Raw genomic sequence first — 15,170 nt, 5'->3', positions numbered from 1 at the left:
AGCGTTATTGCTATCCGCTTCAGCCACTGCTTATGGACTTTAACCAGCGCATGTGCTAGAGGGCGAGCAAAAGCTTCAAGATTCCGCATCCTCTAACATACAGCGACTCAAATCGTTGCATCAGTCATGCGCGGACTTTAACCAGCGCATGTGCTAGAGGGCGAGCAAAAGCTTCAAGATTCCACATCCTCTAACATACAGCGACTCAAATCGTTGCATCAGTCATGCGCAATTGCGACCAGTCCTCTGAATATGACGACAGCTTACCAGAAGCAGTGAGTTCTGAACTGGAATTGATTTAATCACGACAGCTATAAATATTCCTTCATCCGTAGCCATTTTACATCGTCCAGCTCATAGTCTGCCTGCGAGAGAGCAGTTATCACGGAATTTTCAGAGGGGTTCCACATCAACAACTGAGTGTAATAGGTGGTCTGTTGGGTGGCGTTTAAATCCTTCGCTATAACGTGGTTGTTCCCCCCTCTTGATATCGCTACGGTGTCAATATGTTCGGGTTGTGGTTACACCATCAACTTTCACACCACCAAAAATCAATCATAATTCGAGAATGAACAAAGCTATGCTCAAATGAAAGACGTAACCATTTTTTCTCTTGTAATTCTCTAACTGTTTGATCTGTTATATGTAACCCTTTGCATATGAAAACTGCGAGCTGCATCTAAGCTGGAGGTTCTCGAAATGGCCGCCTTGTTGGTAACGCAGCCTCACAGATTTGTCCTCTCTCCCATTTAACATTACTTGCTTTAAATCTTTGTTTATCTGCCCGTTTACTTTTTAAAAGTATGACAGTCACCTATCGACCACCCTATGCTTTAATATTCCTCAGATCTACGTTTGCCTCACAAAGACACGTGTAGACAGACGTCCAACACATGAAAGTTACACCAAATTTGTGATGCGAACCATGACTTTAGCTAAGCACGAACTACACGTTCAGCAAGAAGTTCTTTCACTACACCACGGCAGACAAGAATGCCCACTCCAGTTCCAGCTCCAGAGTTTCTGGCGCGGCAAGTAGCGATCTGATTGGCTCGCTCGTCTGTAAACCTAAGCTATACTTCCCGTACACTGCAAAGACAATCCATAGCGAACCAAGTCGTTCGTTATTGATGCTGGATACAGAATAGCATCTTTTCCAGAGAGTCTGCAACGACTAGTATGCGAAGTAATTGAAATATTGATGTAGTAGACACAAATATAAAAGCTGTGAAGTAACAGCCAACTTTCAAGTTCAACGTAGCATAGAGTATGAGGTTATGAGAGACCAACGAATGCTGCAGGGTGGCTATAATTAAAGTGCTGGTACTCACGGAGCTCCAGTGTAGCCTGTAATTTTTGTATGGCAGCGAAACAGGGCCCATACGCTAATGCATTAATGCGGAACCGATTTATACTCTAAAAAAATTGGTTCCAACTGTGGCCACCAGGTGTAAATCTGGCACTATGAAATAGTTGTATCACGATATGACATCCACGCTATTATTTAGGAAGCCACGTCATGAGTCAACAATACGGCTCTCGAGAAGAGAAACCGTTCCTTGTTAATGAAAATATTTTATGTAAACGGCCGCAGTTACAGGGCTTCACTGAGAGAGTATCGCTATCTGAAAGGTCTGAAGACAGGCCTGATATCATTAAATGGTTTGAAGACGATGTTAATGAAATCTGAAAACAACTGTGAGCTTGGTGTGGTAGCAGAAAAAAGATGGTGATATTTGGTTTATGAGGCTCTCAACTGCGCGGTTATCATCGCCCGTACAAATTCCCAGTCTTTTCACAGTCCCGTCACGTCACTTTTCCTAAATGATGATTGTAACGGAACATATTAAAGGCTTTACTGTACCGAAGTATGCGATACCCTCCAAATTCAACCAGTTTAACGAGTATTTATGATTATAGAAAAGTTATTGTGTATGTTAACAATGATTGCATAACATGTCTCCATAAACAGTCAACCCATTAAATTATACTGTGTAACTGACCCACACAAAAGTTTATATCACTTGATCACTGATACAGCAAATGTCATCATGTAAAAACACTAAGTTCATCTTAAGTAATTAATATGAAGTACGAAAAGTAGTGGACAACTTAGGTATTTTGGATCTCCTTAAATAAAAATCACCCAGTGAAACCTATTTGTTCACTAGGAGAGGTTTCACTCAGTATTCAAGAAATCAATCCTATTTTAGGCGAAAACCAATGTAATTCTTAATAATTCATGTTATTTACTTATTTATGCAAATTAGAGAAGTCAATTGACAAACTTCTAAAAAACGGCCTTTTTGTAACAAAGAATTATTCTGTCAAGTCAACAAATCTGTCTGTCATTTTAATAACATGTTACATTATGTCACTCGAAGCAAATTAATAACTTTTCTGCACAAATTATGATAACAGATGTACATGTGACTTATAAACTATATCTCTTTTTAGTAGTTCTTTGACAATGTTATAAATACGAGCAGCAAGAAGGGTCGAGAGGCAGTCGGAATGTCACTTTGGTAAAGTGTGTTTGTGTGTTATTGTTTGAGGTGGATAAACAATGCAAAGAACATGTAACGGAAGTACTACTTTGTGTTGAGTCATGGTCTTTGGTGGACAGTGGAATTAAGATGGCCACCAGAGTAATAAATATTTGAAGTTTACATATTTGTTGGTTTCGCTCGTTCTTTATCATCAAAAGCACATAAAAAACACGGGACCTCATGTTTTTAACCCTAGACAACCAGATGTAGAGCCAGCATCACCATCGAGACACAGCAGCGATCCAGCAAGTAGCAGCGATTACCACAACACAATGCATTTTAATGGCGCCAACCTAACATCAAGTGCTAACAAGCTCCGTAAATGGGAGTGAAATAGTGCGATTATAGCAATTAGCTATATCTACGACCAGGCGACCATTACATGATGAAATGATGAGGACAACACAAACACTCAGTCCTCGGGCAGAGAAAATCACCAACCCGGCCAGTAATCGAACCCGTGACCCCGTGGTCCAGACGCAGGAACGCTAGCCACTAGAGCACGAGTGGACACCAGTAAAATGAAGGCGACCCATCGGGATGGGAATTATTGACGAGGTTTCCGTTGCTGTGACTGACCATGCATCAGGTGCACTGGGTGGTGGTACTGCCCGAGCAGTGGCACGAGAGTCGTCCATCCCATGGTCAACAGTACGCAAAGTTTTGCGGTCTGTTTTACAGTCATACCCATAGAAGATCCAGACGGTGCAGCAAGTGAAACATTGTGATCCCCTGCAACGTTCAGAATTTGCTCTTTGGTTTCTGGCACAGATCGAAGATGTTGACATGTGGCCGGACAATATTCTGTGGAGAAATGAGGATCATTGTACACTTCAGGGTACATTGGATGTACAGAAGTGCCTAATTTGGGGTGCTGTTAAACAGTGTTTTGTGGCACGAAGAGCCATAGCACTCGCCATATGTGACTTTTCGATGTGGATCCACAAGCACCTTAATTCTCTACTCGTTTTTGTTTGAAGAGAATAACCCAAAGGGTCTGCCAGATGTACCACGACGTCTACATGTTATAGAGATCTCATTCTTCATTCTTTGGAAGAGCGCAACTCTGTGGAAACCACTGTTTTCATGCAACATGGGGAAATACCTCACGCCTTCAGCCAGTGAAAGATCTACTTAACGCAGCCTTCCGCGAACGTATTATCTCCAGAGGCTTTCCAGAAGCATGGACTATACGACACCTGATCTGAACCCATGCGATGTTCGCTTTGGAAATATCTCATGGAACTTGTTTACCAGAACCACGTTCGATCTCTACGCGATCTGTTGGCAAGTATTCAGAAACAATGGATAGCATTCCACCGGAAATGCTGCGAGCAACTGTTGATCACTCCCGTTTTAGGGATGCTGCATCTCGTCGACATCTTAGATACTCGCACTGAACAAATTGCGTAAGCGGCGGATAGTAAATAAAATCAACATCATGCTTTGTCCACGTCCCGTTCCTAATCCATTACGTGTAGAAACATTTCTGTGCGTCTTTTTTGCATTCACAATGCAAGAGTTGCACATCGTGGCCAAAATTGGAACTAATTTTTTTCCAGCGCAAATCGGTTCCGCATTAAACGCATTAGAAAACCGACCCAGTTTCGCTGCCATACGATAGTTACAGCCCACACTCGCCAGCACCTGTTGCATTTAGGAGTGTCAATATCACTCATAAGGTCTTCTTTGTGGTGTTTCTACTGTCTTTCTATGTCGAACCCTTGATATTCAGCTTTCATTATTACATTCCATATCGCCAAAGTACATTCTAATACTTGCAAACCACGTGTATGAAAACCTGCGGTTTTTATTGTTGTTGCTTTCGTTGTGTACTATGTTTGCAGTTCCATCGTTAAACCATGGCATTTGACGCACACATCTTGTAATATCATGTTCCACCATATTATATTGATATTTCAGTTGTAATAGGACGTTTGCCAAGACACTGCCTGTACGTTTCACCTCTGTACCTTTGTGTTTCAGGTATGAGGCTGGGGCTGCTGCAGACAAAAGTCGGACTGGTGTACATCCTGTCAAAGTACAGCTTACGAACTGTAGAGCACACACCATCGAAGTTGGATTTCCATTCAAGGTCTTTCATACTCCTATCGAAAAGCGGTATTCACCTTCGCCTCGAAAAGAGGAAATAAAACAAAATTCCAGACAAATAAAACTTTTAAAATTCTAGAATTGCAGTTATGACCCTTCTTCTTCCTTAAACCAAACCTGCATCCATTTTTCGATTGGCCTTGTTGCATTCTAACGTACATTGTAATACATCTAATTATTTTCGAAGATAATAATGAGTAACGAAAACGTGCAGTCACTTTGAACGTTGGTACTGAACATAAGGCAAGATGGAAAGAGGTTCACAATTTCGGTGAGACATGTTTCAAATATTTATTTTATGCAACTAAACTGCGTATATCAATCTGTACATCTCCACTGCTCAAAAGAGTTAGAGGACCATGATTTTGTGTGTCTGCGTACTCGAGAGAAATAATTGAGGAGTGGGTGTGTTATAAAATGATTTTTTTTATTTGCGAATTGACCACTTAGGATCACGCTACAATTTCATTTCTTCTTTGTCTAAAGTTTCCTCTTTCTCCAGTACTCCTTCATATGGACGCTGTGCTGTTGCTTCTGTTCATCCGTCGAGGCTCTTCCAGTCTTCTTAGTTCTTTAGACTTGAAATCCTTCCAAATTTTGAATCTTGGTCCGAAATGTATCCCTATTTAACATTTGAACTTCTTGAATGTTGAACATTTCCAGAACTTTACGAGCTTCCTTAATCCATGTCGTCGTTGTCTTCTTTTTCCACAGGTAGTCCAATATCCTTTTGGTTATTCTGGTTTTGTTCAGTCTAATAACCTCCCCTTTTTTCAAAGTCTCCGAGATTTTCTCCTCCTTTTTGTAGATTTCACTATTGCTCCGAAGTTTCCAGCCTGTTTCAACCTGGGTTGGCCCCATGATTTTCCGTAATATTCTTCTTTTTAGTATCTCCAGCTTTTCCAACTTGTAATTCAGTGAGAGGCATTCGCCAGCATACAGGCTTTATTTTGGCATTCCAAGACATGCACTTTTTGGTGTAAATGTTTTAGTTAATGCGTAAGCTCTTTCCATTTTTGAGATCCGGTCCCCCACAACACCTTTTTCCAATCAGTTCTCTTGTATAGTTTCACCGAGGTATTTGAATCTTTTTACCCTCTCAATCTGTCCAATCTCTGCTTCAAGTGATCATGTTTGACACTTGTCGTGAATTGGATCTTCTCTTTCGAGATCCTAAGTCCTGTCTTGCCAGCGATACTTTCCAGTGCGTTGATCTGTATGGCCGCTTCTTCTAAGTTGTCTGAAAGTATTACAAAATCATCAGCGATAGCCAAGCAGTTGACTTTGATTCCTCCCGAATTTCTTCCTAGACAGATTGGGCTAATCCCTTTGATTTTCAAGTTCGGAATTCCAAATTCTCACATGCTTCTCCAGGACACAGATAAGTAGTATTGGTGATAATCCACTTCCCTGTCGCACACCTGTCTTGATTTCAATTGGATGGGACAGTTCTCCCATAAACTTGACTTTGGAAGCTGTGCCTGTTAAGTTTTCTCTGATAATGTTTGCCAGCTTGTTTTTGAGCCCAAATTCTCTAATGATCCTATCTAGAGTCTCTCTATCCACCGAGTCGAAGACTTATTTTAAGTCATTGAAAGAAACCACTATATTTTTGCCATTCAGCCTTCTGTGTCGGATTATTGGTTTGAAATTAAAAATTTGTTCGGGTTTGGGTTGGGTTGTTTGGGGAAGGAGACCAGACAGCGAGGTCATCGGTCTCATTGGATTAGGGAAGGACGGGGAAGGGAGTCGTCCGTGCCCTTTCAAAGGAACCATCCCGGCATTTGCCTCGAACGATTTAGGGAAATCACGGAAAACCTAAATCAGGATGGCCGGACGCGGGATTCAACCGTCGTCCTCCCGAATGCGAATGCGAATCACTGCGCCACCTCGCTCGGTAAATTTGTTCGGCACGGGAGTGGCCTTTCTGGAACCCACACTGGTATCTCCAAGTTGTCTATAAAGGATTCCTTCAGTTCTATTCAGTAGTATCTTTGAGAGGACTTTGTAGGTGACTGGCAGTAGCGACACGCCTCTTTTACAAAATTATTCCCTCATCTTTTACAAATTAACTGGACACTAAATCTTCATTATATCCTTGTTCATTTACATAACAAGAATTGAAATGTCCTACAGGTGTCGGAAACAAAGTGGAAACAGCCATTCATCCTGTCATACTGGGTGCTGTTCAATGGACTTTGAGAGCTTCACTTACGCGTATGCCCTCCATGAGCGTTTATCGCTGCCTGACACCTACGTGGCGTGCAACGTAAAGTCTACGAAAGTCATCCTGTGATATCTGATCTCATTCTTCAATGAGAGCCCTTCAGAATCCCTGGGACTCGTGGACTGTCTGTGCTGGAAGAGGGCGACCGCGAACACATCTGTCAAGCATGTCGACACATGATCTACGGAGCTTAAGTTTCCATAACTTCAATATCCAGGCTTCGCAAGACATCCCTGGTGAAGCCCGACACTGGGACCTCCCATTATTCTGCACGGTGAGGAATTCAGGGCCAGCATCGTATGCAGAAGCCACTGCTTTGTCCAACAGGATCTCTGGCTGGCGGTAAGGCGACAATGACAAGATGCGTACGGATGTCAGCAATGATGCCTGCCCGCACCAACACAGAAAATTGAAAAGATTTCTTGGATAACATTTGGCAAGTAACCCTCACAACGGCGTCTCTGCACACGAACGAGGCCATCACCTTGCGTCAGAGGAGATACGGCCTCGTTTGTAAATGACAGTTTCCGCCAGTCAAGAAGTTGCCAGTTGACATGGGAACGGCTGAACTGAAGGCGAGCTGCGAGATGTTGTCGTATCAAGCGGGCTACTTGAACAGAACATTTGCGTCGTCAGGTCCTGTGTCGGACACAACAGCTCCAGTAGCCCTTCTGAGACCGTCTTGTAATGCTCTGGCGATATCCATACGACGCCGCAATATGCAGGGATGGCCAGACATACAGTGTGGTCCATCTGAAGTTTCGGAAGAGATTATCTCGGAAACTATACATCGGGTAAAAACAGTGGGTAAGACAACTTCGTGAGCTCAAAGTGGTACATCAAATAATTCTACACGTGACCTCCAGCCCCCGCCCCGTTAGGTGGGGCAGGGGGCAACTTTTAAATCTTAAATGGAAACACACATTTTTTATTGCAGATTCGGATTCTCCATAAAAAAGTAATCAAGTTTTGTATGAAACCTCTTTTGAACCATTGAAAGATGGCGCTGATATAGAGAAAAATTAAAATTGGGGGAGAACTCCGATTTATTTAGAATGATACGAGAAGGACGCCTCAAGTCAATATAAAATGTGCACCAATTCTGTCGGTACGCCAAATAAAGCTACTTTTTTTAAAAAATGTATCCTACCCGCCACATATTTTGATGGAGAGAGGCGGAATGGTATTAAAGTCTCGTTAGGTAACTCTTCAACATTGCATTACTCACCTGACTGTCGCGCTACTGTGGCCAAAGTGCGAACTATGGCTCAGCATAAGGGTCGGTGCAATGCGATCAGACGTCACTTTGCTTGCAGATTGTGAACCGTAAACATCTTTAGCGAAACATGGCTCACCATCCTCCGTCAGAGATTGTTCAAATGGCTCTGAGCGCTATGGGACTTAACATCTACGGTCATCAGTCCCCTAGAACTTAGAACTACTTAAACCTAACTAACCTAAGGACATCACACAACACCCAGTCATCACGAGGCAGAGAAAATGCCTGACCCCGCAGGGAATCGAACCCGGGCGGAGATTGTTGATATGATGTTAATTTTAGGTGAATGCCATAACAATTACGCTGCAGCTGCGCAATTGTATGCGGATCGTTTCCCAAACAGACGACATCCAAGCGAAAACATAATTCGAAATTGCACTCAACGAGCTCGAAATGGATACATTCACCGTCCACCTCGTCATCGCGAATACACTCGCCTGTGTTCAGCTGGATCCCGAAATTAGTAGCCGTGCGATTCAGAGACAAACTGGAATACCAAAATCAACTGTTTTGAGAATTCTGGAGGCACATAAATATCATGCGTGTTATATCACACTGACACAGGCATTAACGCCGAAAGATATGCAAATACGCGTGCATTTCTGCCAATGAGCCTTGGAAATGATGTTGCTGTTGTTGTGGTCTTCAGTCCTGAGACTGGTTTGATGCAGCTCTCCATGCTACTCTATCCTGTGCAAGCTTCTTCATCTCCCAGTACCTACTGCAACCTACATCCTTCTGAATCTGCTTAGTGTATTCATCTCTTGGTCTCCCTCTACGATTTTTACCCTCCAAGCTGCTCTCCAGTACTAAATTGGTGATCCCTTGATGCCTCAGAACATGTCCTACCAACCGATCCCTTCTTCTGGTCAAGTTGTGCCACAAACTTCTCTTCTCCCCAATCCTATTCAATACTTCCTCATTAGTTATGTGATCTACCCATCTAATCTTCAGCATTCTTCTGTAGCACCACATTTCGAAAGCTTCTATTCTCTTCTTGTCCAAACTATTTACCGTCCATGTTTCACTTCCATACATGGCTACACTCCATACAAATACTTTCAGAAATGACTTCCTGACACTTAAATCTATACTCGATGTTAACAAATTTCTCTTCTTCAGAAACGCTTTCCTTGCCATTGCCAGTCTACATTTTATATCCTCTCTACTTCGACCATCATCAGTTATTTTGCTCCCCAAATAGCAAAACTCCTTTACTACTTTAAGTGTCTCATTTCCTAATCTAATTCCCTCAGCATCACCCGACTTAATTCGACTACATTCCATTATCCTCGTTTTGCTTTTGTTGATGTTCATCTTATATCCTCCTTTCAAGACACTGTCCATTCCGTTCAACTGCTCTTCCAGGTCCTTTGCTGTCTCTGACAGAATTACAATGTTATCGGCAAACCTCAAGGTTTTTATTTCTTCTCCATGGATTTTAATACCTACTCCGAATTTTTCTTTTGTTTCCTTTACTGCTTGCTCAATATACAGATTGAATAACATCGGGGAGAGGCTACAACCCTGTCTCACTCCCTTCCCAACCACTGCTTCCCTTTCACGTCCCTCGACTCTTATAACTGCTATCTGGTTTCTGTACAAATTGTAAATAGCCTTTCGCTCCCTGTATTTTACCCCTGCCACCTTTAGAATTTGAAAGAGAGTATTCCAGTCAACATTGTCAAAAGCTTTCTCTAAGTCTACAAATGCTAGAAACGTAGGTTTGCCTTTCCTTAATCTTTCTTCTAAGATAAGTCGTAAGGTCAGTATTGCCTCACGTGTTCCAGTATTTCTACGGAATCCAAACTGATCTTCCCCGAGGTCGGCTTCTACTAGTTTTTCCATTCGTCTGTAAAGAATTCGTGTTAGTAAATGATAAGAGGTGACAATGATTTTTTTAGATATGTTATGTTCACCGATGAAGCCACATTCAAAAACAATGGCGAATTAAATCGTCATGATTGTCATTATTGGTTCCCTGTCAATCCACACTGGCACAGACCCGTTGACAATCACCACAAATGGTCGTTAACGGTCTGGTGTGGAATTTTAAACAGTTACTTGATAGGACCGTATTTTTTTTTACCGAAATGTTACTGGAGAATCTTATTTACAACTTCTCCGCGATGATTTGTTGGAGCTAATGGAAGATGTTAATTTAGAAACGATGCAACGAATGTGGTTCCAACAGTACGGAGCAGCTCCCCGTTATGCTAAAAATGTGCGGAACGTTTTAAATTTACGGTACCCTGGTCGGTGGACAGGACGCGGCTGACCATTTCAGTGGCTTCCACTTTCACCAGACCTAACATCTCCTGATTTTTTCTTGCGGAGTTATTTTAAAAAATATTGTTTATGAAACACAGCCCACAACCAGAAGCGATACGGAGAAACGCATTCGAAGAGCGTGTGCAGCCACTCCACGGGATGTGCTTCTCAAAACTGTGGACAACTTTCTCAGACGATTGACTTTATGCATTGAAGCAAATGTGGATAATTTTGAACAATTTCTTCGTGGCTAATTTTATTAATTAAGCACCACAAATTGTGAGAGGCAAGGGGACACACGCTAATGAAACACCCCATGGGAACATCATTCTACTACGTCCATGTCGTTGTTCCTGCGTAAGGCTAAAAGTAGGATACAGTACATTTTGTACAAAAATAGCTTAATTTGGAATAATGAAAGAATTGGTGCACATCTTTTATCGATTTCATGCGTCTTCCTCGGATAATTCTAAATAAATCAGAGTTCTTCCCCAATTTTACTTTTTTCTCGATTTCAGCGCCATCTGTCAATGGTTTAAAAAACGTTTCAGACAAAACTTGATTACTTTTTTATGGAGAATCCGTATCTGCAACAAAAACTGGGTGTTCCCATTCAAGATTTAGAAGTTGACCCCCGCCCCACCCGGGGGGATGTCCCCGTTTGAGCTTACGGACTTGTCTTACCCACTATTTTTACCCTATGTATAGTTTTCGAGATAATCTCATCCGAAACTTCAGATAGACCACCCTGTAGGTCTTCAGGTGGGGTTATAATGCGTCGACGGCCTCGCCCAACTCTCCTTGTGTACTGATCTGTCTCCGTGTAGCGTGTCGACAGCCTGTGGACGACAGATGGCGAGATATTGCCATCTGCAGTAAGACGACGAAAAGCCCACCCCTATTGGATCAGACAGACTGCCCTTGCCATTTGCACTGCATTAAGATGTCGCACTGCATGTGCTCAGTTGAATACAATGTCCTCAAATACTAACTGCCGTCTATGTGCCTCACTAGAGATCACTGGGACACTAACACTCACTTTCTTCTGAGGGGGTCACCTGATACTGTAATGCATAACACAACCAACAGATACATACAGGGTGTTTCAAAAATGACCGGTATATTTGAAACGGCAATAAAAACTAAACGAGCAGCAATAGAAATACACCGTTTGTTGCAATATGCTTGGGACAACAGTACATTTTCAGGCGGAAAAAACTTTCGAAATTGCAGTAGCTACAATTTTCAACAACAGATGGCGCTGGAAGTGATGTGAAAGATATAGAAGACAACGCAGTCTGTGGGTGCGCCATTCTGTACGTCGTCTTTCTGCTGTAAGCGTGTGCTGTTCACAACATGCAAGTGTGCTGTGGACAACATGGTTTATTCCTTAGAACAGAGGATTTTTCTGGTGTTGGAATTCCACCGCCTAGAACACAGTGTTGTTGCAACAAGACGAAGTTTTCAACGGAGGTTTAATGTAACCAAAGGACCGAAAAGCGATACAATAAAGGATCTGTTTGAAAAATTTCAACGGACTGGGAACGTGACGGATGAACGTGCTGGAAAGGTAGGGCGACCGCGTATGGCAACCACAGAGGGCAACGCGCAGCTAGTGCAGCAGGTGATCCGACAGCGGCCTCGGGTTTCCGTTCGCCGTGTTGCAGCTGCGGTCCAAATGACGCCAACGTCCACGTATCGTCTCATGCGCCAGAGTTTACACCTCTATCCATACAAAATTCAAACGCGGCAACCCCTCAGCGCCGCTACCATTGTTGCACGAGAGACATTCGCTAACGATATAGTGCACAGGACTGATGACGGCGATATGCATGTGGGCAGCATTTGGTTTACTGACGAAGCTTATTTTTACCTGGACGGCTTCGTCAATAAACAGAACTGGCGCATATGGGGAACCGAAAAGCCCCATGTTGCAGTCCCATCGTCCCTGCATCCTCAAAAAGTACTGGTCTGGGCCGCCATTTCTTCCAAAGGAATCATTAGCCCATTTTTCAGATCCGATACGATTACTGCATCACGCTATCTGGACATTCTTCGTGAATTTGTGGCGGTACAAACTGCCTTAGACGACACTGCGAACACCTCGTGGTTTATGCAAGATGGTGCCCGGCCACATCGCACGGCCGACGTCTTTAATTTCCTGAATGAACATTTCGATGATCGTGTGATTGCTTTGGGCTATCCGAAACATACAGGAGGCGGCGTGGATTGGATTCCCTATTCGCCAGACATTAACCCCTGTGACTTCTTTCTGTGGGGACACTTGAAAGACCAGGTGTACCGCCAGAATCCAGAAACAATTGAACAGCTGAAGCAGTACATCTCATCTGCATGTGAAGCCATTCCGCCAGACACGTTGTCAAAGGTTTCGGGTAATTGGATTCAGAGACTACGCCATATTATTGCTACGCATGGTGGATATGTGGAAAATATCGTACTATAGAGTTTCTCAGACCGCAGCGCCATCTGTTGTTGACAATTGTAACTACTGTAATTTCGAAAGTTTGTCTGCCTGAAAATGTACTGTTGTCCCAAGCATATTGCAACAAACGGTGTATTTCTATCGCTGCTCGTTTAGTTTTTATTACCGTTTCAAATATACCGGTCATTTTTGAAACACCCTGTACATTGAAAGCAGAGATCTCAGGCTATCCAATAACACCACAGGTACCGCCCATATCAAAATAGATCAAACATACTGGACGGTGATACATGTGCTCCGCTAATTCTTTTGAGCAGTGTGTAATCCGGATACCTGTATCATCAACAACATCATCAAATGGTTCAAATGGCTCTGAGCACTATGGGACTTAACATCTGAGGTCATCAGTCCCCTAGAACTTAGAACTACTTAAACCTAACTAACCTAAGGACATCACACACATCCATGACCGAGGCAGGATTAGAACCTGCGACCGTAGCGGTCGCGCGGTTCCAGACTGAAACGCCTAGAACCGCTCGGCCACTTCGGCCGGCAACAACATCATCGATCACGGTTTTGCTATAATATGCGACTAACAAGACATTAGTAATTTCACCACTTCACAAAACTGAACAACATAAACATCGTGCTCCTGTCGAAGCTCGGGCACTAGAAGATTACGATTTAACGTCTACTAGACGACACAGTCGTTATAGAAGGAATGGAAGTTGGTACTGAGGGAACAATGGGGAATAAACTCGGCTGTGTCATTTCCAAGAGCTTCACCCTGGATTTTTCCCTTAAGCTATTTGGGGAAACCTAAATCCGTGTGGTCGGCTAGGCGTTGCTGGAAGTTGACCCTTAACTGTGCTCTGTGCATGGTATTCGTTGACGAATCGTAAGTATTTCAGGGGGTAATGTTTGCCGTGGAGGCGCAAAGCAACAGCAAAAGGTCAGAATATAATATGTAGCACACAGACTATAAGCAGACAACTTTTGAATATCAGCCATCATCGTTCAGGTTTCCTGTAACAAATTTCCTGACATTAATGTGCGAACTGTACGAGAAATCTACTTACCAGGACAACTGTTAGCTTTGTATAACGTTTTATGCCTTAAAACATCCTAATAAGATGTTTTTTAATTGCAATTTATTTTTACGTTAACTTAAAAAAAGTACTTTTTATCAAAACTAGTCGTCAGTAAAGCATTGTTAAGTAAAATCAGTTTATGGTAGTACCATGACTTTCTCCTGCTATACCATAGTAGACACTGGTAGCCACACTATTTAGTAATGACAACTTTTTTGCTGGCAAGACAGCTCGTTGCGAACTGCAGAATAACACAAGTACAGTCTGTACGATTTCAGGCCATTGCAGACACACGTAGCGTGGTGTCAGAAGCGAACAACTCAGGGAGCCATATCATATGTTACACGTCATCATACTTACAGCCCTTTACAGACAGGCAGAGCATATGCGGCAGTATAAAACTATTCCACAGTTCTACGTTATTTTTTTAACTGACGATCGGTCTCACTGGAAAAAGTTCATAAAAGTTTCTTGATAGGAACATATGACATTTTAAAAAATTTTCTCGTCTCTTTTTATCCATCACTTATCGTCGGAAAGCTATGGGGATGTCACGAAAGTAATAGGAAAATGAGCAAAAATTACCACAGTTAACACATTCCATTCAACAATTGGAATCAGCATAGCGGTGATGGCTCCATCATTTCACTTCTTCCTCTCATATCAATCAACAAGATAAACATGACATTCATACCACCTGCACTCGCCACTTCCATGTACGTGGCACGGTTTCGCGTAGGTCATAAAAAATACAGTTAGCAGTGGGAAGATGCCGAGCACTGTGAGAATTGAGAAAACTTCCTGACTACGATGTTAGCCACGCGGAGTGGCCGCGCGGTTTGAGGCGCCATGAACGGACTGCACTGCCCCTCCCACTGGAGGTTCGGGTCCTCCCTCGGGCATGGTTGTGTGTGTTGTTCTTAGCATAAGATATTTTAAGTAGTGTGTAAGTCTAGGGACCGATGACCTTAGCAGTTTGCCCCTTAGGAATTCACACACATCACACACTGTCATCACATCACACTGTCATCAGTCCCCTAGAACTTAGAACTACTTAAACCTAACTAACCTAAGGACATCACACACATCCATGCCCGACGCAGGATTCGAACCTGCGACCGTAGCGGTCGCTCGGCTCCAGACTGTAGCGCCTAGAACCGCACGGCCACTCCGGCCGGCCTGTCGTGATCATAGACTG

The 15,170-nt window shown here is 43.0% G+C and overlaps 1 protein-coding gene across 1 annotated transcript in view; it reads left to right on the top strand.

Moving 5' to 3' along the window:
- LOC126190735 (cytochrome P450 6k1-like) overlaps window positions 1–4,742 on the top strand; it is an 82,613-nt gene extending 77,871 nt beyond the window's left edge. The window contains exon 8 of the mRNA XM_049931225.1: window positions 4,536–4,742. Coding sequence (XP_049787182.1) covers window positions 4,536–4,702 — 167 coding nt within the window. The 3' untranslated portion in view covers window positions 4,703–4,742. The remainder of the gene's footprint in view (window positions 1–4,535) is intronic.
- The last annotated feature ends 10,428 nt before the right edge of the window (window positions 4,743–15,170 follow it).

This window comes from Schistocerca cancellata, chromosome 6, assembly GCF_023864275.1.
Source record: "Schistocerca cancellata isolate TAMUIC-IGC-003103 chromosome 6, iqSchCanc2.1, whole genome shotgun sequence".
Lineage (NCBI taxonomy): Eukaryota > Metazoa > Arthropoda > Insecta > Orthoptera > Acrididae > Schistocerca > Schistocerca cancellata.
The sequence above is the reverse complement of the archived record's forward strand: the minus strand, read 5'-3'. Positions and strand labels throughout refer to the sequence as shown.